At 46.8% G+C, this 26,442-nt stretch overlaps 1 protein-coding gene across 3 annotated transcripts; it reads right to left on the bottom strand.

Moving 5' to 3' along the window:
• Positions 1-1,255: 1,255 nt before the first annotated feature.
• On the bottom strand, positions 1,256-24,386 carry LOC139572684 (CUGBP Elav-like family member 3). 3 transcript variants are annotated; one of them, XM_071395363.1, is made up of 10 exons: positions 24,265-24,386; positions 23,429-23,637; positions 21,337-21,498; positions 19,224-19,359; positions 18,573-18,713; positions 18,096-18,161; positions 7,315-7,419; positions 7,019-7,162; positions 6,567-6,715; positions 1,256-2,305 (listed from the first exon to the last, which is right to left on the bottom strand). In XM_071395363.1, exons 1-9 carry the CDS (start codon positions 24,311-24,313, stop codon positions 6,588-6,590), a joined length of 1,140 nt encoding a protein of 379 aa, XP_071251464.1. In that variant the 5' UTR covers positions 24,314-24,386; the 3' UTR covers positions 1,256-2,305; positions 6,567-6,587. The 3 variants fall into 3 exon arrangements, with proteins under 3 accessions (XP_071251464.1, XP_071251462.1, XP_071251463.1); XM_071395361.1 differs by having other exon boundaries at positions 1,712-2,305; positions 18,573-18,773; XM_071395362.1 differs by lacking the exon at positions 1,256-2,305 and adding an exon at positions 5,311-5,384 and having other exon boundaries at positions 18,573-18,773.
• Between the last annotated feature and the right edge of the window lie 2,056 nt (positions 24,387-26,442).

Here is a 26,442-nt window from a genome sequence, read left to right as displayed (position 1 = left end):
AATACATACTTCTTTTAATAAAGAAATACACTGAACAAACGAAACTACAAAAACACGAACGTGACCGCTATAAACAATGAGTGCAGACATGCAACATCACATAGACAATAACCCACAAACCAAACTAGAAAATGGCAACCTAAATAGGATCCCCAATCAGAGACAACGATAAACAGCTGCCTCTGATTGGGAACCAATCTAGGCCACCATAGACCTACATATGTCTAGACTAGACACACACACACCTAGACATACAAAAAACCCTAGACAAGACAAAAACACACATAACACCCTCGTCACACCCTGACCTAACCAATTTTTAATAACTGTGTTTTTGCATTACACTAATTGATTGATTCATCTTATGCTACACAAAGATAAATAACATATATATTTTTTAACTAATCCAATCAGTTAGTTAGATTTATTGAGTTACACCAATATGTGTCTTACAATAAATACATAAATATTATTTTGAAAGAATAGCTGTGAAATAATTTGCATAAAGGAAGGGACCAGGAAGTGTAACAGCGTCAGCACTAGCACAGTAATAATTTAACACTCAAAAGTGTGGACCCGTATAGACACTGGCCAGTGTTGATTTAACACTGGAGAATTTGCTGTGTAGACCTAAGCTACTCATGTAGCTCATACCTTATGTTATTCTGTTATTATATTTATATATTGAAGTTGAGATATGTATTGCAGACAGGTTTAACTACATTATTTAATGCACATTTAGGCTACATATTATTAAGTGAACTCACCACCTCAGACTTCAGTGCAGAGCCAACCTTTGACTGTGATGTGATTACAATCACATAGCCATCATGCAGTAGCTTTCCCAACTATTTATAAACACCATGCACACTTAGGCTCTCATAAAGAATGACTGATAAACTCTCTCACCCTTGAACACATCAACCTAGATAACTACCGGTGGTTTGGGGCAGGGCTATAGCCTACCTACCATATCTACCAGAACCTCTCTTGCGAGAGAACTACCTACCGAGGTGGAGACTGGGATCTGTGCCTGTGTCGCCCTCTACTGGTCAATTACAATCTGTACTGTTCCTTCTCTCTCTCTTTTACATATTTTAACTCTTCCTTCTCCCCTATACCTCTCTCTCACGCGCTTCTCTCTCGCACTCTCCTCTGTCCTGCACTCTTGCACTCTCCTCTCTCCCTCCCCCTCTATCTCCCCCTCTCTCTCTCTTACACAAACACACACACACAATAAATCACGAAAAACGTATTTGATGTATAATACTTTTTATTTTAACTTAAAAAGAGATTGGATCAAAAACAGACTCAATAAATAAGAAATAAATATAATTGTTGTAATAATTCATTCATAATTATAATTACTCTGACAGAGTCTGACAGAAACAGACCCTTTTTTGCTCTAAAAAATTCTAAAATCAGAAACTCGTAACCCCTTTAAACCCTTCATCATTGCTCCCTATTAACAAAAATAATTGATAAATTAGCCAATAAATAAAAAATTGTTAAAATATTAAAACCTCTCAGAAAAGGTGCAGTCCCTCCCACCACATTTATCCTAAAATCTAAGTAGAAATTGAAAATATGTTTGTGATTCTCCCCTTTCTTTATTTCTAATACAATATCCCCTAACGAAGATAATAATTATAATAACAATAATAGTAATAATATTGTGTCATTTTTCAGTGATTTATCTAAAGTACTCTTCTTTTTGCGTTTTTTTGTAATTTCTAAATGTTACTCTTCTTAAACTAAATTATTTACAGGCCATAAGGATCTCTCTCCAAAGTTTCTCTAAACTACTCATTTTGTCTCAATATTTTTTCCTGTTTTCCTTTTTTTATTACGAAATGGAGGCCTTCCTATTTGTATCATGTTATACACATGTAATAGCCATGTAATATGACATGTTATGGTCCAAAGAAGTGATATATCACCATTATTCATCATCTCATCAATGACTTTAGTAAGTACTTCCTGGGTCGTGTAGGTGTGTGATCTTCACTGCCCTACACACTCCAGACAAACTCCTCACAAACCATTTTCAAACTGAGTCCAGTTCAATGGGTACGATTACTGACATATATGTATTTGAAAGTATGTGAGTGTTTGTGTGTGTGAGGACTATAATATGTACATTGGTCAATATCTGTGCCTTGGTCCTTTTAGAGTGCAATGTGTGTGTGCGTGTGTGTGTGGTGTGTGTGTGTGTGCTGTTCCCCGTCGCTCAAAAGAAAGGTAGTAGGTCTGAGGGTGCAATGCACGCTGGGATTCCACCACGGCCGGAGTCTGAAAACTTCACCTGCAAGAGCGAAGGAAGGAAGAGTGAGAGGGAGGGGTTGGGGGACAGTTGGAGAGAGAGAGAGAGAGAGTGAGTGAGAGAAAGAGGTAGAGAGAGTGCGAGAGAGAGAGTGAGAGTGAGAGAGAGAGAGTGAGTAAGAGAAAGAGGTAGAGAGAGTGAGAGAGAGAGTGAGAGTACGAGAGAGAGAGTGAGTGAGAGAAAGAGGTAGAGAGAGGGAGAGAGAGAGAGTGAGAGTGAGAGAGAGAGAGAGAGAGAGAAGAGAAAGAGAGAGAGAGCGAGAAGAGAGAGAGAGAGAGAGAGAGAGAGAGAGAGAGAGAGAGAGAGAGAGAGAAGAGAGAGAGAGAGAGAGAGAGAGAGAGAGAGAGAGAGAGTGAGTGAGTGAGTGAGAGAAAGAGGTAGAGAGAGTGAGAGAGAGAGAGTGAGAGTGAGAGAGTGAGAGAGAGAGAGAGAGAGAGAGAGAAGAGAGAGAGAGAGAGAGAGAGAGAGAGAGAGAGAGAGAGAGAGAGAGAGAGAGAGAGAGAGAGAGAGAGAGAGAGAGAGAGAGAGAGAGAAGAGAAGAGAAGAGAAGAGAGAGAGAGAGAGAGAGAAGAGAGAGAGAGAGAGAGAGAGAGAGAGAGAGAGAGAGAGAGAGAGAGAGAGAGAGAGAGAGAGAAAGCTTGTTAGGACATGGATATAGTTTTCTGGTTAACCTCTACTATAATCCTCTATATATCAGAGAACAAAGAAATAACAGTATGGAAACAATTCATCCCTCATCTGGATGACATTTCCAACAAAATAATCTATCACCAGAAACCATTTGCACAAAACAGTTTACCTCTACTAAGTCTGCATCATTGGTTACTATAGTAAACCTCTGTGTTTTTCAACAGGGATAACGTCATGGTGCTTTTACACATAGACATACAGAGTGTCCAGGGCATGCAACTCAACACAGTGAAATATCCATGAATGTTGTTGTTGTCATTTGGGAGGCCTTTTGCCTTTTCTGTAATTGTATGTATGTCTGTGTGTGTGTGTGTGTGTGTGTGTGTGTGCGCGCGCGCGCGTGTGTGTGTGTGTGTGTGTGTGTGTGTGTGTGTGTGTGTGTGTGTGTGTGTGTGTGTGTGTGTGTGTGTGTGTGTGTGTGTGTGTGTGTGTGTGTGTGTGTGTGTGTGTGTGTGTGTGTGTGTGTGTGTGTGTGTGTGTCCGTGCACGCACACGTTGTACTTGTGTCTTAGATCACGGCAAGCAAAGGTTCCCAACATGCATCACTCTCTGGCAGTTGCAGTATAGAAATTCTGGGTAACAGTCTCCCTTAGTCCACAAGTAGCCTAGAATTCTGTGTGGTAGCTTCTCATGTAAATTAAAGCAATTACAATATTATTGTTCTAATTTGTAGTCTTTTAATGTTATTATTAGATTATTCAGATAAACTGATCTAAGGTCAGTTTTGTGTTTTCTCCCATATGGTTAACGTTTTGATTTGGGGCAGGTTAGCTGATCCTAGATCTGGCTCTATGGTTAACCTCTACCCATACCAAGAGACAATTTTCCCCCCATGTATATTAATTCTCCCAGAATTCCTATAGTTTAAGTCTGTTTTCCAATCGGCAAGAGGCACCATCACAACCACAAACCATTACCTCAAAACACCGGCCAGGGGGGTGAGAGAAGGGGAGAGAGAAAGGAAGCAAGAGAGAGAAAGAAGGAGAAAGAAAGATGGGAGGGGAGGGGAGAAAAGGAGAGATGGATTGATGGAGTGATAGAGAGATATATAACAGGAGGGGGAAATAGACTGGTAGAAAAGAAGGGGAAATAGACACCAATCAGAAAGTCAGGCCAGTCCACAGTCTTACCAATCAGAAGCCAAGGACACACAGCCTACCAATCAGAATCCAGATCAGCAGAGTTTAGTGTCATCAGAGGTCCACAGTCCAGTGCTGCATCTGAATAGTCTGAAGTAACTTCCTCTCCCTGTCTCTTTCCTCTCTACGCTCATCTGCTCATCTTCCACCATATTGTTTTCACCTATTATTTGGTTTCAGTGCAGATGAAGGAAATGCGACCAGGTGATGAAGGCTCTTTAAACTATGAGATGGACTTGGACTTATCCTAGGAATGTGTGCTGTTTATGGGGAGCTATTTACAATTCATTGCTTAGCTTACACATGCTAAATAATTTCACACATTTTCCTTACAAAGGGGTTACCCACCTCTATATCCACATAGGCTATGATCAGCACCGAATGCAGATGGCTGGGCTGGACTAGGCTGGGCTGGACTGAGCTGGGCTGGACTAGACTGGGATAGTTTATGGTGTAAATCTGTACTTTAAACCCAACAACACATGAAGGGGCCCCATTACCTGTTACCCCATTACACACTGAATGGCCTGATTAGAGACTGTAGGAAAACATTCATAAACCTACTGTAATCACACAGTTAACTTTGGACACACACACACACACACACACACACACACACACACACACACACACACACACACACACACACACACACACACACACACACACACACACACACACACACACACACACACACACACACACACACACAGCCCCCTTGCCCACCTCAGTCTAGCCCAAATATACAGTAGCACTATAATGATAATGACACCAAACAGAACACTACAGAAACTGATCAAAAACTAAACTGCGGAAAAACAACGACCATTAATACAGAATTTATCCAAATATCCAATACAATTATCCATCAGTCAATGCGGATATTCAATCGAATCAATTGATACTTAATTAATCAGATCCCAGTTATTGACAGTTATTGATCAGTATGTGCACAGGTCAATACAAAAGAAAGTCACAATGCACCAAACACAGTCTGTGGTCACCACGGCAACAGGGCATGCAGGTCAGTGCATGGCCGGTTGCTCGGGGCGACGGAACAAACAAAAAAATCGCCAAGGGCAACCAGCACAGGCAATCCACCTCCACAGCAACCCAGACACAGGCCAACCAATCAACTTACAACACGTGAGAGGAAGGGGGGTCGGGGCTTTATCGGTCGCTAGGTAACCATAGTGATGGGATCCCCGCGAATTATGATTGGACGGGAGGATCTCGGGTGAGGTATGTTGTTGTTTCAGGAAAAGATTAAAAAACATCAGAAAATAAAAATAAATAAAAAATATAAAGTTGGATAACAATATTTCAATAATTTAGTTTTGATTAATTTGGCTACAATATCTCTAAATGATTGAACTACCTACAAAGCATTTTTTGTTATTTAATGTGTTTAATATTCTTTACCACATATGCACTGCTTATTTAATTAAGATCCCGCCCACTCTCGTCATATAGCCCTTTCACCAATCAGCTTTTTAGAAAGCTGGACTGACAGCAGCTTGCATAAACTCCATTGTCATTCTTTCCTGTTTCCTCCCCAAACCCAAATATCCCTCCTCCTTCCCATCACTTCTCTCTTACACGCCTCCCCGACCTCACTCAACCCTCCTCTCTCCTACCTTCCTCTCTCCTCTCCGCCTCTCTCCTGCCTCCTACCCTCCTCTCTCCTACCCTCCTCTCTTCTACCCTCCTCTCTCCTTCCTCCTACCCTCCTCTCTTCTACCCTCCTCTCTCCTCTCTCCTCCCTCATACCCTCCTTTCTCCTACCCTCCTCCCTCCTCCCCTCCTCTCTCCTACCCTCCTTTCTCCTACCCTCCTCCCTCCTCCTCTCCTCTCTCCTCCCCACCTCTCTCCTGCCTCCTACCCTCCTCTCTTCTACCCTCCTCTCTCCCATACTCCTCTCTCCTACCCTCCTCTCCTCCCCTCCTCTCTCCTCTCCCCTCCTCTCTCCTACCCTCCTCTCTCCTCTCTCCTACCCTCCTCTCTCCTACCCTCCTCTCTCCTCTCTCCTACCCTCCTCTCTCCTACCCTCCTCTCTCCTCCCTCCTACCCTCCTTTCTCCTACCCTCCTACTCTCCTCCCCTCCTCCCTCCTCCCCTCCTCTCTCCTACCCTCCTTTCTCCTACCCTCCTCACTCCTCCTCTCCTCTCTCCTCCCCACCTCTCTCCTGCCTCCTACCCTCCTCTCTTCTACCCTCCTCTCTCCCATACTCCTCTCTCCTACCCTCCTCTCTCCTCCCCTCCTCTCTTCTACCCTCCTCTCTCCTACCTTCTCTTCTACCCTCCAGTCTCCTCCCTCATTCCCTTCTTCCCTTTTATTGCCTCCCATTCCTCAATCCCTCTATCCACACATTCTTTCTCCTCCCTCTCTCTTTCCCAGCCCCTATCACTTCTCACCCCTCTCTCTCTCTCTCTCCTTCAGTAGGGGCGGTTGGCGTCTTTAGGTCGTTTCAGCTGCACCTTGAGTCTCTTCATGCCGATCTGGAACCCATTCATAGCCTGGATGGCAGTCTGGGCACTGGATGGGTTGTCAAAACTCACAAAACCTGGGGAGGGAGGAACGAGAGAGGAAGAGGGAACAGAGAGAGAAACATTCTGAAATGTAATATAATATGTATAATCACAGCTTCATTGCAACAGACAGAGATACAGTCATACAGTATGCTACCAGCAACTGTGAGTTATGATCATCATGGATCATTGCAACAGGTGGAATTGCAATTCTCTCTTATCTCCCTCCATTTCTCCTCCGTTCCTCCTTTCTTTCCTTTTCTCCTGGATACTCACTATTCACCCATCCCTGCCTCTCTCCTATCTCTCCCCCTCCAATCCCTCTCTCTCTGTCTTACCGAAGCACTTGCTCTGGTTGGTGGCGCGGTCTACAAAGACTTTAGCTGAGATGACGTTTCCAAAGGGCAGAAACATCTGGAGCATCTCACTGTCACTGAACTCCTGAGGCAGGTGGTAGATGAAGATATTACAACCCTCCGGCCCTAGGGGAGGAATACACACACACGTTAGGGTCTGTGACGGAGAGACACACACACAAATATTCATGAGGATCTGTGATTCACACGCACACTAATCTGAGACACACACACACACACACAACAGGTGCTGTCTGAGAGACAGGAAGTGACATCACCTTCTCGCTGCTGCTGTTGCTGGGGCTGCTGGTGTTGCTGGGCAACCAGGGTAGGTTGCTGTGGAAAATGCTGGCCGACCAATCCATAGGCAGCAGGGTACGCTGCTGTGATGAGAGAGAGTGACATCAGATGATGAAACACTGGTTGGAGGTCCAAGTCACCCCCTAACCACAGATCTAGGATCAGATTACCCTACATGCCCTCAATGGCAGAGATGGTAGGGAGGAACACACCTCTGACCCTGTACCCCAGGGATCATCAACTAGATTCACCTCTGACCCTGTACCACAGGGATCATCAACTAGATTCACCTCTGACCCTGTACCATAGGGATCATCAACTAGATTCACCTCTGACCCTGTACCCCAGGGATCATCAACTAGATTAACCTCTGACCCTGTACCATAGGGATCATCAACTAGATTCACCTCTGACCCTGTACCACAGGGATCATCAACTAGATTCACCTCTGACCCTGTACCATAGGGATCATCAACTAGATTCACCTCTGACCCTGTACCCCAGGGATCATCAACTAGATTCACCTCTGACCCTGTACCACAGGGATCATCAACTAGATTCACCTCTGACCCTGTACCACAGGGATCATCAACTAGATTAACCTCTGACCCTGTACCACAGTGATCATTACCTAGAATCACCTCTGACCCTGTACCATAGGGATCATCAACTAGATTCACCTCTGACCCTGTACCACAGGGATCATCAACTAGATTAACCTCTGACCCTGTACCACAGGGATCATCACCTAGAATCAACTCTGACCCTGTACCACAGGGACCATCAACTAGATTCACCTCTGACCCTGTACCATAGGGATCATCAACTAGAATCACCTCTGACCCTGTACCACAGGGACCATCAACTAGATTAACCTCTGACCCTGTACCACATGGATCATCAACTAGATTAACCTCTGACCCTGTACCACAGGGATCATCAACTAGATTCACCTCTGACCCTGTACCATAGGGATCATCAACTAGAATCACCTCTGACCCTGTACCACAGGGACCATCAACTAGATTCACCTCTGACCCTGTACCACAGGGATCATCAACTAGATTCACCTCTGACCCTGTACCACAGGGATCGTCAACTATAATCACCTCTGACCCTGTACCACATGGATCATCAACTAGATTCACCTCTGACCCTGTACCATAGGGATCATCACCTAGAATCACCTCTGACCCTGTACCCCAGGGATCATCAACTAGATTCACCTCTGACCCTGTACCACAGGGATCATCAACTAGATTCACCTCTGACCCTGTACCACAGGGATCATCAACTAGATTCACCTCTGACCCTGTACCCCAGGGATCATCAACTAGATTCACCTCTGACCCTGTACCCCAGGGATCATCAACTAGATTCACCTCTGACCCTGTACCACAGGGATCATCAACTAGATTCACCTCTGACCCTGTACCACAGGGATCATCAACTAGATTCACCTCTGACCCTGTACCACAGGGATCATCAACTAGATTCACCTCTGACCCTGTACCACATGGATCATCAACTAGATTAACCTCTGACCCTGTACCACAGGGATCATCAACTAGATTCACCTCTGACCCTGTACCACAGGGATCATCAACTAGATTCACCTCTGACCCTGTACCACAGGGATCATCAACTAGATTCACCTCTGACCCTGTACCCCAGGGATCATCAACTAGATTCACCTCTGACCCTGTACCACAGGGATCATCAACTAGATTCACCTCTGACCCTGTACCCCAGGGATCATCAACTAGATTCACCTCTGACCCTGTACCACAGGGATCATCAACTAGATTCACCTCTGACCCTGTACCACAGGGATCATCAACTAGATTCACCTCTGACCCTGTACCACAGGGATCATCAACTAGATTCACCTCTGACCCTGTACCACAGGGATCATCAACTAGATTCACCTCTGACCCTGTACCACAGGGATCATCAACTAGATTCACCTCTGACCCTGTACCACAGGGATCATCAACTAGATTCACCTCTGACCCTGTACCACAGGGATCATCAACTAGATTCACCTCTGACCCTGTACCACAGGGATCATCAACTAGATTCACCTCTGACCCTGTACCACAGGGATCATCAACTAGATTCACCTCTGACCCTGTACCACAGGGATCATCAACTAGATTCACTTCTGACCCTGTACCACAGGGATCATCAACTAGATTCACCTCTGACCCTGTACCACAGGGATCATCAACTAGATTCACCTCTGACCCTGTACCCCAGGGATCATCAACTAGATTCACCTCTGACCCTGTACCACAGGGATCATCAACTAGATTCACCTCTGACCCTGTACCACAGGGATCATCAACTAGATTCACCTCTGACCCTGTACCACAGGGATCATCAACTAGATTCACCTCTGACCCTGTACCACAGGGATCATCAACTAGATTCACCTCTGACCCTGTACCACAGGGATCATCAACTAGATTCACCTCTGACCCTGTACCACAGGGATCATCAACTAGATTCACCTCTGACCCTGTACCACAGGGATCATCAACTAGATTCACCTCTGACCCTGTACCACAGGGATCATCAACTAGATTCACCTCTGACCCTGTACCACAGGGATCATCAACTAGATTCACCTCTGACCCTGTACCCCAGGGATCATCAACTAGATTCACCTCTGACCCTGTACCACAGGGATCATCAACTAGATTCACCTCTGACCCTGTACCCCAGGGATCATCAACTAGATTCACCTCTGACCCTGTACCACAGGGATCATCAACTAGATTCACCTCTGACCCTGTACCACAGGGATCATCAACTAGATTCACCTCTGACCCTGTACCACAGGGATCATCAACTAGATTCACCTCTGACCCTGTACCACAGGGATCATCAACTAGATTCACCTCTGACCCTGTACCACAGGGATCATCAACTAGATTCACCTCTGACCCTGTACCACAGGGATCATCAACTAGATTCACCTCTGACCCTGTACCACAGGGATCATCAACTAGATTCACCTCTGACCCTGTACCACAGGGATCATCAACTAGATTCACCTCTGACCCTGTACCACAGGGATCATCAACTAGATTCACCTCTGACCCTGTACCACAGGGATCATCAACTAGATTCACCTCTGACCCTGTACCACAGGGATCATCAACTAGATTCACCTCTGACCCTGTACCACAGGGATCATCAACTAGATTCACCTCTGACCCTGTACCCCAGGGATCATCAACTAGATTCACCTCTGACCCTGTACCACAGGGATCATCAACTAGATTCACCTCTGACCCTGTACCACAGGGATCATCAACTAGATACACCTCTGACCCTGTACCCCAGGGATCATCAACTAGATTCACCTCTGACCCTGTACCACAGGGATCATCAACTAGATTCACCTCTGACCCTGTACCACAGGGATCATCAACTAGATTCACCTCTGACCCTGTACCACAGGGATCATCAACTAGATTCACCTCTGACCCTGTACCACAGGGATCATCAACTAGATTCACCTCTGACCCTGTACCACAGGGATCATCAACTAGATTCACCTCTGACCCTGTACCACAGGGATCATCAACTAGATTCAACCTCTGACCCTGTACCACAGGGATCATCAACTAGATTCACCTCTGACCCTGTACCCCAGGGATCATCAACTAGATTCACCTCTGACCCTGTACCACAGGGATCATCAACTAGATTCACCTCTGACCCTGTACCCCAGGGATCATCAACTAGATTCACCTCTGACCCTGTACCACAGGGATCATCAACTAGATTCACCTCTGACCCTGTACCACAGGGATCATCAACTAGATTCACCTCTGACCCTGTACCACAGGGATCATCAACTAGATTCACCTCTGACCCTGTACCACAGGGATCATCAACTAGATTCACCTCTGACCCTGTACCACAGGGATCATCAACTAGATTCACCTCTGACCCTGTACCACATGGGATCATCAACTAGATTCACCTCTGACCCTGTACCACAGGGATCATCAACTAGATTCACCTCTGACCCTGTACCACAGGGATCATCAACTAGATTCACCTCTGACCCTGTACCACAGGGATCATCAACTAGATTCACCTCTGACCCTGTACCACAGGGATCATCAACTAGATTCACCTCTGACCCTGTACCACAGGGATCATCAACTAGATTCACCTCTGACCCTGTACCACAGGGATCATCAACTAGATTCACCTCTGACCCTGTACCCCAGGGATCATCAACTAGATTCACCTCTGACCCTGTACCACAGGGATCATCAACTAGATTCACCTCTGACCCTGTACCACAGGGATCATCAACTAGATTCACCTCTGACCCTGTACCACAGGGATCATCAACTAGATTCACCTCTGACCCTGTACCACAGGGATCATCAACTAGATTCACCTCTGACCCTGTACCACAGGGATCATCAACTAGATTCACCTCTGACCCTGTACCACAGGGATCATCAACTAGATTCACCTCTGACCCTGTACCACAGGGATCATCAACTAGATTCACCTCTGACCCTGTACCACAGGGATCATCAACTAGATTCACCTCTGACCCTGTACCACAGGGATCATCAACTAGATTCACCTCTGACCCTGTACCCCAGGGATCATCAACTAGATTCACCTCTGACCCTGTACCACAGGGATCATCAACTAGATTCACCTCTGACCCTGTACCCCAGGGATCATCAACTAGATTCACCTCTGACCCTGTACCACAGGGATCATCAACTAGATTCACCTCTGACCCTGTACCACAGGGATCATCAACTAGATTCACCTCTGACCCTGTACCACAGGGATCATCAACTAGATTCACCTCTGACCCTGTACCACAGGGATCATCAACTAGATTCACCTCTGACCCTGTACCACAGGGATCATCAACTAGATTCACCTCTGACCCTGTACCACAGGGATCATCAACTAGATTCACCTCTGACCCTGTACCACAGGGATCATCAACTAGATTCACCTCTGACCCTGTACCACAGGGATCATCAACTAGATTCACCTCTGACCCTGTACCACAGGGATCATCAACTAGATTCACCTCTGACCCTGTACCACAGGGATCATCAACTAGATTCACCTCTGACCCTGTACCACAGGGATCATCAACTAGATTCACCTCTGACCCTGTACCACAGGGATCATCAACTAGATTCACCTCTGACCCTGTACCACAGGGATCATCAACTAGATTCACCTCTGACCCTGTACCCCAGGGATCATCAACTAGATTCACCTCTGACCCTGTACCACAGGGATCATCAACTAGATTCACCTCTGACCCTGTACCATAGGGATCATCAACTAGATTAACATCTGACCCTGTACCACAGGGATCATCAACTAGATTCACCTCTGACCCTGTACCACAGGGATCATCAACTAGATTCACCTCTGACCCTGTACCACAGGGATCATCAACTAGATTCACCTCTGACCCTGTACCACAGGGATCATCAACTAGATTCACCTCTGACCCTGTACCACAGGGATCATCAACTAGATTCACCTCTGACCCTGTACCACAGGGATCATCAACTAGATTCACCTCTGACCCTGTACCACAGGGACCATCAACTAGATTCACTTCTGACCCTGTACCCCAGCGATCATCAACTAGATTCACCTCTGACCCTGTACCATAGGGATCATCAGCTAGATTCACCTCTGACCCTGTACCATAGGGATCATCAACTAGATTAACATCTGACCCTGTACCACAGGGATCATCAACTAGATTAACCTCTGACCCTGTACCACAGGGATCATCAACTAGATTCACCTCTGACCCTGTACCACAGGGATCATCAACTAGATTAACCTCTGACCCTGTACCACATGGATCATCAACTAGATGAACCTCTGACCCTGTACCACAGGGATCATCAACTAGATTCACCTCTGACCCTGTACCACAGGGATCATCAACTAGATTCAACTCTGACCCTGTACCACAGGGACCATCAACTAGATTCACTTCTGACCCTGTACCCCAGGGATCATCAACTAGATTCACCTCTGACCCTGTACCACAGGGATCATCAACTAGATTCACTTCTGACCCTGTACCCCAGGGATCATCAACTAGATTCACCTCTGACCCTGTACCATAGGGATCATCAGCTAGATTCACCTCTGACCCTGTACCATAGGGATCATCAACTAGATTAACATCTGACCCTGTACCACAGGGATCATCAACTAGATTAACCTCTGACCCTGTACCACAGGGATCATCAACTAGATTCACCTCTGACCCTGTACCACAGGGATCATCAACTAGATTAACCTCTGACCCTGTACCACATGGATCATCAACTAGATTAACCTCTGACCCTGTACCACAGGGATCATCAACTAGATTCACCTCTGACCCTGTACCACAGGGATCATCAACTAGATTCACCTCTGACCCTGTACCACAGGGATCATCAACTAGATTCACCTCTGACCCTGTACCACAGGGACCATCAACTAGATTCACTTCTGACCCTGTACCATAGGGATCATCAGCTAGATTCACCTCTGACCCTGTACCACAGGGATCATCAACTAGATTCACTTCTGACCCTGTACCCCAGCGATCATCAACTAGATTCACCTCTGACCCTGTACCATAGGGATCATCAGCTAGATTCACCTCTGACCCTGTACCACAGGGATCATCAACTAGATTCACCTCTGACCCTGTACCCCAGCGATCATCAACTAGATTCACCTCTGACCCTGTACCACAGGGATCATCAACTAGATTAACCTCTGACCCTGTACCACAGGGATCATCAACTAGATTCACCTCTGACCCTGTACCACAGGGATCATCAACTAGATTAACCTCTGACCCTGTACCACATGGATCATCAACTAGATTAACCTCTGACCCTGTACCACAGGGATCATCAACTAGATTCACCTCTGACCCTGTACCACAGGGATCATCAACTAGATTCACCTCTGACCCTGTACCACAGGGATCATCAACTAGATTCACCTCTGACCCTGTACCCCAGGGATCATCAACTAGATTCACCTCTGACCCTGTACCACAGGGATCATCAACTAGATTCACCTCTGACCCTGTACCCCAGGGATCATCAACTAGATTCACCTCTGACCCTGTACCACAGGGATCATCAGCTAGATTCACCTCTGACCCTGTACCACAGGGATCATCAACTAGATTCACCTCTGACCCTGTACCACAGGGATCATCAACTAGATTCACCTCTGACCCTGTACCACAGGGATCATCAACTAGATTCACCTCTGACCCTGTACCACAGGGATCATCAACTAGATTCACCTCTGACCCTGTACCACAGGGATCATCAACTAGATTCACCTCTGACCCTGTACCACAGGGATCATCAACTAGATTCACCTCTGACCCTGTACCACAGGGATCATCAACTAGATTCACCTCTGACCCTGTACCACAGGGATCATCAACTAGATTCACCTCTGACCCTGTACCACAGGGACCATCAACTAGATTCACTTCTGACCCTGTACCACAGGGATCATCAACTAGATTCACCTCTGACCCTGTACCACAGGGATCATCAACTAGATTCACCTCTGACCCTGTACCCCAGGGATCATCAACTAGATTCACCTCTGACCCTGTACCACAGGGATCATCAACTAGATTCACCTCTGACCCTGTACCACAGGGATCATCAACTAGATTCACCTCTGACCCTGTACCACAGGGATCATCAACTAGATTCACCTCTGACCCTGTACCACAGGGATCATCAACTAGATTCACCTCTGACCCTGTACCACAGGGATCATCAACTAGATTACACCTCTGACCCTGTACCACAGGGATCATCAACTAGATTCGAACCTCTGACCCTGTACCACAGGGATCATCAACTAGATTCACCTCTGACCCTGTACCACAGGGATCATCAACTAGATTCACCTCTGACCCTGTACCACAGGGATCATCAACTAGATTCACCTCTGACCCTGTACCCCAGGGATCATCAACTAGATTCACCTCTGACCCTGTACCACAGGGATCATCAACTAGATTCACCTCTGACCCTGTACCCCAGGGATCATCAACTAGATTCACCTCTGACCCTGTACCACAGGGATCATCAGCTAGATTCACCTCTGACCCTGTACCACAGGGATCATCAACTAGATTCACCTCTGACCCTGTACCACAGGGATCATCAACTAGATTCACCTCTGACCCTGTACCACAGGGATCATCAACTAGATTCACCTCTGACCCTGTACCACAGGGATCATCAACTAGATTCACCTCTGACCCTGTACCACAGGGATCATCAACTAGATTCACCTCTGACCCTGTACCACAGGGATCATCAACTAGATTCACCTCTGACCCTGTACCACAGGGACCATCAACTAGATTCACTTCTGACCCTGTACCATAGGGATCATCAGCTAGATTCACCTCTGACCCTGTACCACAGGGATCATCAACTAGATTCACTTCTGACCCTGTACCCCAGCGATCATCAACTAGATTCACCTCTGACCCTGTACCATAGGGATCATCAGCTAGATTCACCTCTGACCCTGTACCATAGGGATCATCAACTAGATTAACATCTGACCCTGTACCACAGGGATCATCAACTAGATTAACCTCTGACCCTGTACCACAGGGATCATCAACTAGATTAACATCTGACCCTGTACCACAGGGATCATCAACTAGATTAACCTCTGACCCTGTACCCCAGGGATCATCAACTAGATTAACCTCTGACCCTGTACCACAGGGATCATCAACTAGATTCACCTCTGACCCTGTACCACAGGGATCATCAACTAGATTCACCTCTGACCCTGTACCACAGGGATCATCAACTAGATTCACCTCTGACCCTGTACCACAGGGATCATCAACTAGATTCACCTCTGACCCTGTACCACAGGGATCATCAACTAGATTCACCTCTGACCCTGTACCACAGTGATCATCACCTAGAATCACCTCTGACCCTGTACCACAGGGATCATCAACTAGATTCACCTCTGACCCTGTACCACAGGGATCATCAACTAGATTCACCTCTGACCCTGTACCCCAGGGATCATCAACTAGATTCACCTCTGACCCTGTACCACAGGGACCATCACACTAGAATTCACCTCTGACCCTGTACCACAGGGATCATCAACTAGATTCACCTCTGACCCTGTACCCCAGGGATCATCAACTAGATTAACCTCTGACCCTGTACCACAGGGACCATCACCTAGAATCACCTCTGACCCTGTACCATAGGGATCACCAACTAGATTCACCTCTGACCCTGTACCACAGGGATCATCAACTAGAATCACCTCTGACCCTGTACCATAGGGATCACCAACTAGATTCACCTCTGACCCTGTACCACAGGGATCATCAACTAGAATCACCTCTGACCCTGTACCACAGGGACCATCACCTAGAATCACCTCTGACCCTGTACCATAGGGATCACCAGCTAGATTCACCTCTGACCCTGTACCACAGGGATCATCAACTAGATTCACCTCTGACCCTGTACCACAGGGATCATAACTAGATTCACCTCTGGCCCTGTACTCAGGGATCATCAACTAGAATCACCTCTGACCCTGTACCACAGGGATCATCAACTAGATTCACCTCTGACCCTGTACCACAGGGATCATCAACTAGATTCACCTCTGACCCTGTACCCCAGGGATCATCAACTAGATTCACCTCTGACCCTGTACCACAGGGATCATCAACTAGATTCACCTCTGACCCTGTACCACAGGGATCATCAACTAGATTCACCTCTGACCCTGTACCCCAGGGATCATCAACTAGATTCACCTCTGACCCTGTACCACAGGGATCATCAACTAGATTCACCTCTGACCCTGTACCACAGGGATCATCAACTAGATTCACCTCTGACCCTGTACCCCAGGGATCTTCAACTAGATTCACCTCTGACCCTGTACCCCAGGGATCTTCAACTAGATTAACCCCTGACCCTGTACCATAGGGATCATCAACTAGATTAACCTCTGACCCTGTACCACATGGATCATCAACTAGATTAACCTCTGACCCTGTACCACAGGGATCATCAACTAGATTAACCTCTGACCCTGTACCACATGGATCATCAACTAGATTAACCTCTGACCCTGTACCACAGGGATCATCAACTAGATTAACCTCTGACCCTGTACCACAGGGATCATCAACTAGATTAACCTCTGACCCTGTACCACATGGATCATCAACTAGATTAACCTCTGACCCTGTACCACAGGGATCATCAACTAGAATCAGCCGCGGGCTGATATTTTTCTTGAGTCGATGGTCAGGGGGCCGGAACATAATTACAAGTCATTTGTATACTCTAAATTGACCACAAGAATCCCGATATAATGTTTGACTAAAACATAATAATTTCAAACCTTGCTTACATTTGTATACCATCACATATATCTCTCTACTATGCATTGGATATCATGTTGGAAAAAATATCCAAGATTAAAATCACTTGGTGTTTTTGGTCTTTTATCTCCTAAAATTTGGGTGGCCAAATAAAATCACTGCTGGGGAACCCTGCTGTACCAGTTAATTACTGTCCTGCTCTGAGAGCATGGAGGACTCCATTCTGACAATGCAAAATGAACCCAGTCACCATAAGTGTCATAGGAGCTGGTAGTGTGTGTGACTGTGGCCCACCTGTGTAGTGCTGCATGCCTGCATACGCCTGCTGGAGAGGATCTAGAGATAATGCTGAACTCTGGGCTGCAGGGAGAGAGGGAGGGAAGCAGGGAGGGAGGGAGGCAGGGAGGGAGGGAGAGAGAGAGGGAGAGAGGAAAGGAGATAAGTAGGGAGGGAGAGCGGGAGGGAGGGAAGCAGGAAGGGAGAGAGAGAGGGAGAGAGGAAAGGAGATAAGTAGGGAGGGAGAGCGGGAGGGAGGGAAGCAGGAATGTAGGGAGGGAGGGAGGGAGAGAGTGAGGGAAGCAGGACACCAGCGAGGGAGGGAGGGAGGGAGGGAGGGAGGGAGGGAGGGAGGGAGGGAGGGAGGGAGGGAGGGAGGGAGGGAGTAGCAGAGCGGAGGGAGTGAGTGGCAGAGCAGAGAGTGAATATAGGGAACACATGGGGATATCAGTATTTCTGTGGTAAATATTCTATCTTTGGTAATTCAGCTCGTACCTTGGTACGCATGAATGCCATTGGTGTATAGTGCTTCTGATGCTTGCTGTCCATTGGTTGGTGGACTGTAACCATTGACTCCTAGAGGTGGAGGTAGTGATGGCACGGGCGTGGCTGAGATGGTTGGAGGGGTATTCGTACCTGCAAACCGGGAGGACCAATCACAGTGGAGGAGATATTGTGATTGACAGCTACTAGACTCTATAGTGTATAAGAAAGAGAAAAAGGCAGGGCATAAATGCAGGGGAGAAGCAATGATTGGTTAGTGGGGCAAAGGGAGTTAAGGGAAGGGTGCATCTCATTGTAAAGTGGCTTCCTCTTCTTGTCTACCTTCCTCAATCTGAATTGATGTTAAAAAAACTAGACTGGTGAAAGGTAATTCCCAGCTTTCAGATGAGTGTAGAATCGACTAGTGTAGACTGTAAAGAATGCTGATTAGATGAGGAGAAGAAGCTACTTTACACTATTGAGATGCACTCATAAGCAGATGAACTTAGAAACCAATGAAGAGAAGTAAATGTACATCAAATAGACAGACTTGATCTGCATAGCATAGTAAACATAAGATCAATCTATGTTATTACTAACATACAGTATCCGTAAGCATCTGTAAGTGTGTGTGTGTGTGTGTGTGTGTGTATGTGTGTGTACCAGAGGAAGATGTGATGGGCGTGGCGATGATTCCGTTTGCGTTGAGCGCTGCCATCTGCTGCATCTGTAAACTGGCAACAGTTGCTACAGGAGACAGGTACGCTGACTGAGCAACCAGAGCTTGCTGCTGGACAATCTAGAGAAAGAAAGAAGGAAAAAAAGAGAGAGGGGAGAGAGAGAGTGAGAGAGAGAGGAAAGACAGGGAGAGAGAGATTAGGCCGATACCCGCTAATTATAAAATCCAGAAAAGAGACGTTAAATTCTACAACCGCCTAAAAGGAAGCGATTCCCAAACCTTCCATAACAAAACAATCCCCTATAGAGAAATGAACCTGGAGAAGAGTCCCCTAAGCAAGCTGGTCCTGGGGCTCTGTTCACAAACACAAACAGAGCCCCAGGACAGCAACACAATTAGACCCAACCAAATCATGAGAAAATAAAAAGATCATTACTTGACACATTGGAAAGAATTAACAAAAAAACTGAGCAAACTAGAATGATATTTGGCCCGAAACAGAAAGTACACAGTGGCAGAATACCTGACCCACACTTAAGGAAAGCTGTGACTATGTACAGATTCAGTGAGCATAGCCTTGCTATTGAGAAAGGCCGCCGTAGGCAGACCTGGCTCTGAAGAGAAGACCTGCTATGTGCACACTGCCCACAAAATGAGGTGGAAACTGAGCTGCACTTCCTAACCTCCTGCCAAATGTATGACCATATTAGAGGCACATGTTTCCCTCAGATTACACAGATCCACAAAGAATTTGAAAACAAACCCAATTTTGATAAACTCCCATATCTACTGGGTGAAATGCCACAGTGTGCCATCAGAGCAGCAAGATTTGTGACCTGTTGCCACAAGGAAAGGTCATCCAGTGAAGAACAAACACCATTGTAAATACAACCTATATTTGTTTATTTATTTCCCTTTTGTACTTTAACTATTTGCACATCGTTACAACACTGTATATAGACATAATATGATATTTGAAATGTCTTTATTCTTTTGGAACTTCTGTGAGTTTAATGTTAACTGTTCATTTTTATTGTTTATTTCACTTTTGTTTATTATCTACGTCACTTGCTTTGGCAATGTAAACATATGTTTCCCATGCCAATAAAGCCCCTTAAAATGAATTGAATTGAGAGACAGAGAGACAGAGAGAGAGAGAGAGAGAGAGGGAAGGAGAAAGAGAGGAATATAGAGAGAAAGACAGAGGGAGAGAGAGAAACAGAGGGAGAGACAGAGAGAAAGAAAGAGAGAGAGAGAGAGAACGAGAAAGAGAGGAATATAGAGAGAACGAGAGGGAGGCGGATGAATAGAGATGTAATTACATGTCCATTATATCCAGCCACGGGGTTAATGGCTGTGCAGCAGAAAAGCTGGGGTTACTAGGAAGTGTTTGTGTGTGTGTGTGTGTGTGTGTGTGTGTGTGTGTGTGTGTGTGTGTGTGTGTGTGTGTGTGTGTGTGTGTGTGTGTGTGTGTGTGTGTGTGTGTGTGTGTGTGTGTGTGTGTGTGTGTGTGTGTGTGTGTGTGTGTGTGTGTGTGTGTGTGTGCGTGTGTGTGTGTGTTGCTATGGATTTTGTCGAGAGATGGCTAATGCTAAATGACGTGTCCATTCAGTAATAACATTAGCGCAGATTAGGACAGTGATAGCCCCTTGAAAAACATCACATCCTCTCATACCCAAAGCACCACTCAAACCAGTGTGTGTGTGTGCCCCTCTTCCAGAAGACAGGAAGTTGTTTGTGGGCATGCTGGGTAAACAGCAGAGTGATGGAGACGTCAAGAGGCTGTTTGAGCCCTTTGGCACTATAGACGAGTGTACTGTACTACGGGGGCCAGACGGCACGTGTGCATGTGTGTAACGGCGTGTGTGTAACGGTGTGTGTGTAACGGTGTGTGTGTAACGGCATGTGTGTAACGGCGTGTGTGTAACGGCGTGTGTGTAACGGCGTGTGTGTAACGGCGTGTGTGTAACGGCGTGTGTGTAACGGCGTGTGTGTAACGGCGTGTGTGTAACGGCGTGTGTGTAACGGTGTGTGTGTAACGGCGTGTGTGTAACGGCGTGTGTGTAACGGCGTGTGTGTAACGGTGTGTGTGCTTACTGCCTGTGCGCTGACAGCCTGTGTGTAAGCGTTGTAAGCAGGGAAGTTAAGTGTCATGGTGGGGCTGAAGATGCCCAGCTGTGATGCCACCTGCTGCATCCGTCGCAGCCCTCTCTCCTTCTCTGTGTCGGCAAACTTCACCACCAGACTGGACGACGCACCCTACAAGGAAACACACACCGGTCTTTAAGTTAAACACATGGATTTACTGAATTACCCCATATTGGGAATACAATCAACCAAGATTTGGTGCACTGTTTTGAAACGCATATTTATGTTGAAAGGTAAATTAAGTTCCTGTCAAACCGTTTACAGAGACAGGACATGTTCTATACTGTTACTGTACAGAATACATTAACTTTTCACATGACAATGAGAGAGGGAGAGGTAGGAAGACTTGTCTGTGACTTACAGAGGGAGAGGTAGAAAGACTTGTCTGTGACTTACAGAGGGAGAGATAGGAAGACTTGTCTGTGACTTACAGAGGGAGAGGTTGGAAGACTTGTCTGTGACTTACAGAGGGAGAGGTAGGAAGACTTGTCTGTGACTTACAGAGGGAGAGGTAGAAAGACTTGTCTGTGACTTACAGAGGGAGAGATAGGAAGACTTGTCTGTGACTTACAGAGGGAGAGGTTGGAAGACTTGTCTGTGACTTACAGAGGGAGAGGTAGGAAGACTTGTCTGTGACTTACAGAGGGAGAGGTTGGAAGACTTGTCTGTGACTTACAGAGGGAGAGGTAGGAAGACTTGTCTGTGACTTACAGAGGGAGAGGTAGAAAGACTTGTCTGTGACTTACAGAGGGAGAGGTTGGAAGACTTGTCTGTGACTTACAGAGGGAGAGGTTGGAAGACTTGTCTGTGACTTACAGAGGGAGAGGTAGGAAGACTTGTCTGTGACTTACAGAGGGAGAGGTAGAAAGACTTGTCTGTGACGTACAGAGGGAGAGGTAGAAAGACTTGTCTGTGACGTACAGAGGGAGAGGTAGAAAGACTTGTCTGTGACTTACAGAGGGAGAGGTAGGAAGACTTGTCTGTGACTTACAGAGGGAGAGGTAGGAAGACTTGTCTGTGACTTACAGAGGGAGAGGTAGGAAGACTTGTCTGTGACTTACAGAGGGAGAGGTAGGAAGACTTGTCTGTGACTTACAGAGGGAGAGGTTGGAAGACTTGTCTGTGACTTACAGAGGGAGAGGTAGGAAGACTTGTCTGTGACTTACAGAGGGAGAGGTAGGAAGACTTGTCTGTGACTTACAGAGGGAGAGGTAGGAAGACTTGTCTGTGACGTACAGAGGGAGAGGTTGGAAGACTTGTCTGCGACTTACAGAGGGAGAGGTTGGAAGACTTGTCTGTGACTTACAGAGGGAGAGGTTGGAAGACTTGTCTGTGACTTACAGAGGGAGAGGTTGGAAGACTTGTCTGTGACTTACAGAGGGAGAGGTAGGATGACTTGTCTGTGACGTACAGAGGGAGAGGTTGGAAGACTTGTCTGTGACGTACAGAGGGAGAGGTAGGAAGACTTGTCTGTGACTTACAGAGGGAGAGGTAGAAAGACTTGTCTGTGACGTACAGAGGGAGAGGTTGGAAGACTTGTCTGTGACTTACAGAGGGAGAGGTAGAAAGACTTGTCTGTGACGTACAGAGGGAGAGGTTGGAAGACTTGTCTGTGACTTACAGAGGGAGAGGTTGGAAGACTTGTCTGTGACTTACAGAGGGAGAGGTAGGAAGACTTGTCTGTGACGTACAGAGGGAGAGGTAGGAAGACTTGTCTGTGACTTACAGAGGGAGAGGTAGAAAGACTTGTCTGTGACTTACAGAGGGAGAGGTAGAAAGACTTGTCTGTGACGTACAGAGGGAGAGGTAGGATGACTTGTCTGTGACGTACAGAGGGAGAGGTAGGATGACTTGTCTGTGACGTACAGAGGGAGAGGTAGGATGACTTGTCTGTGACGTACAGAGGGAGAGGTAGGATGACTTGTCTGTGACGTACAGAGGGAGAGGTAGGATGACTTGTCTGTGACGTACAGAGGGAGAGGTAGGATGACTTGTCTGTGACTTACAGGGGGAGAGGTAGGATGACTTGTCTGTGACTTACAGGCAGTGTGCGGCTCCCATGCAGGGTGCTAATGGCAGCCTGAGCTTCAGCATGTCCCTGGTACTTCACAAACGCACAACCTTTACTGGTGCCGTCTGGCCCCCGTAGTACAGTACACTCGTCTATAGTGCCAAAGGGCTCAAACAGCCTCTTGACGTCTTCATCACTCTGCTGTTTACCCAGCATGCCCACAAACAACTTCCTGTCTTCTGGAAGAGGGGCACACCAGGAGGAGAGAGGGAGGAGGGGGAGAGATGGAGGTAGGGAGGAAGGAGAAAAGGAGAGGAGTTAGATAGCTCTGATACTAGAGTTAGATACTTCTCCTACATACTCAGTTCATAAAACATATCATGGTGCTCTCATTGAATCTCATTATGTTCTAGCAGGCCAGTGATGGGAGAAAAAGACGTGTTGCGATACTGCTACCAACCACCAGGGTGCAGTATAAACTTGTACATTACAGAGAGATGAAACTTGGGAGTAGAGGAGCAACAGAGATCACAGTAGAGATCACTAAGAATGTACGTGTGTTTCTTTGAGGCTTACTTTACAGTTCGTGTCAGCAGATACAGATTAACAGAGTATCCGTAGCAAGAGTTCCACTTGGGAGAAGGAGAGTCACATTGAAGACTTGACTGTCCAAATTCAATTTGTGAAAAATCCTCATCTAAATTTGTGGTTGACCTCAACCCTGCTGTAGATACAGATTGAAATGGGTAACTTCTGTAGAATTGGACAGGTGTGTCATCATAATGTAAGATGGCGTGTATTATCATACGTGAACAAGCGTGTTCATTTGTGTGTGAGGCAGGTGTGTGATGTGATGTGTATCTTACCTCCTCTCCCCTCGCTGTCGGCTGGTTTTACCTGGATGGGTCGGTTCATCTGGAATACAGACAAGAAGGAGATCAATACACATGATCAACATACAGTATGATCAACACATGATCAACATACAGTATGATCAACACATGATCAACATACAGTATGATCAACACATGATCAACATACAGTATGATCAACACATGATCAACATACAGTATGATCAATACATGATCAACATACAGTATGATCAATACATGATCAACATACAGTATGATCAATACATGATCAAGATACAGTATGATCAATACATGATCAACATACAGTATGATAAAGACATGATCAACATAGAGTATTGTCAATACATGATCAACATACAGTATGATCAATACATGATGTCTTTGTATCTAAGATAATTGTGTAGTTTAGAGTAATTATCGAGTAATTATCGAGGTTAGCTAGCGCCGCCGTTAGCTAGCGCCGCCGTTCTCCTACCTAGTCAACACTGCTAGCAACACTGCTAGCTAGCCAGCTAGCCAACTATCATTTTAGTCAATAAGATTTTTTGCAACGTAAGCTTAACTTTCTGAACATTCGAGACGTGTAGTCCACTTGTCATTCCAATCTCCTTTGCATTAGCGTAGCCTCTTCTGTAGCCTGTCAACTATGTGTCTGTCTATCCCTCTTCTCTCCTCTCTGCACAGACCATACAAACGCTTCACACCGCGTGGCCGCTGCCACTCTAACCTGGTGGTCCCAGCGCGCACGACCCACGTGGAGTTCCAGGTCTACCGGCAGCCTCTGGAACTGCCGATCTGCGGCCAACAAGGCAGAGTTCATCTCAGCCTATGCTTCCCTCCAGTCCCTCGACTTCTTGGCACTGACGGAAACATCGGATTACCCACGGGGACCACACCACTGCTACTCCTACTGCTCTCTCCTCGTCTGCCCACGTGTTCTCGCACACCCCGAGAGCTTCTGGTCAGCGGGGTGGTGGCACTGGGATCCTCATCTCTCCCAAGTGGACATTCTCTCTTTCTCCCCTGACCCATCTGTCTATCGCCTCCTTTGAATTCCATGCTGTCACAGTTACCAGCCCTTTCAAGCTTAACATCCTTATCATTTATCGCCCTCCAGGTTCCCTTGGAGAGTTCATCAATGAGCTTGACGCCCTGATAAGTTCCTTTCCTGAGGATGGCTCACCTCTCACAGTTCTGGGTGACTTTAACCTCCCCACGTCTACCTTTGACTCATTCCTCTCTGCCTCCTTCTTTCCACTCCTCTCCTCTTTTGACCTCACCCTCTCACCTTCCCCCCCTACTCACAAGGCAGGCAATACGCTTGACCTCATCTTTACTAGATGCTGTTCTTCCACTAATCTCATTGCAACTCCCCTCCAAGTCTCCGACCACTACCTTGTATCCTTTTCCCTCTCGCTCTCATCCAACACTTCCCACACTGCCCCTACTCGGATGGTATCGCGCCGTCCCCAACCTTCGCTCTCTCTCCCCCGCTACTCTCTCCTCTTCCATCCTATCATCTCTTCCCTCTGCTCAAACCTTCTCCAACCTATCTCCTGATTCTGCCTCCTCAACCCTCCTCTCCTCCCTTTCTGCATCCTTTGACTCTCTATGTCCCCTATCCTCCAGGCCGGCTCGGTCCTCCCCTCCTGCTCCGTGGCTCGACGACTCATTGCGAGCTCACAGAACAGGGCTCCGGGCAGCCGAGCGGAAATGGAGGAAAACTCGCCTCCCTGCGGACCTGGCATCCTTTCACTCCCTCCTCTCTACATTCTCCTCTTCTGTCTCTGCTGCTAAAGCCACTTTCTACCACTCTAAATTCCAAGCATCTGCCTCTAACCCTAGGAAGCTCTTTGCCACCTTCTCCTCCCTCCTGAATCCTCCTCCCCCTCCTCCCCCTCCCTCCCTCTCTGCGGATGACTTCGTCAACCATTTTGAAAAGAAGGTCGACGACATCCGATCCTCGTTTGCTAAGTCAAACGACACCGCTGGTTCTGCTCACACTGCCCTACCCTGTGCTTTGACCTCTTTCTCCCCTCTCTCTCCAGATGAAATCTCGCGTCTTGTGACGGCCGGCCGCCCAACAACCTGCCCGCTTGACCCTATCCCCTCCTCTCTTCTCCAGACCATTTCCGGAGACCTTCTCCCTTACCTCACCTCGCTCATCAACTC

Source organism: Salvelinus alpinus, chromosome 4, assembly GCF_045679555.1.
Source record: "Salvelinus alpinus chromosome 4, SLU_Salpinus.1, whole genome shotgun sequence".
NCBI lineage: Eukaryota > Metazoa > Chordata > Actinopteri > Salmoniformes > Salmonidae > Salvelinus > Salvelinus alpinus.
The sequence above is the reverse complement of the archived record's forward strand: the minus strand, read 5'-3'. Positions and strand labels throughout refer to the sequence as shown.

Coding starts and splice junctions, on each gene's coding strand:
- LOC139572684 (XM_071395361.1), bottom strand. CDS start 24,313: ATGAACCGACCCATCCAGGTAAAACCAGCCGACAGCGAGGGGAGAGGA. Junction 19,360..21,336: donor AGGCTGTCAGCGCACAGGCA/GTAAGCACACAC, acceptor TTCTTTCTCTAG/ATTGTCCAGCAGCAAGCTCT. Junction 7,420..18,095: donor AGGCATGCAGCACTACACAG/GTGGGCCACAGT, acceptor CTCTCATCACAG/CAGCGTACCCTGCTGCCTAT.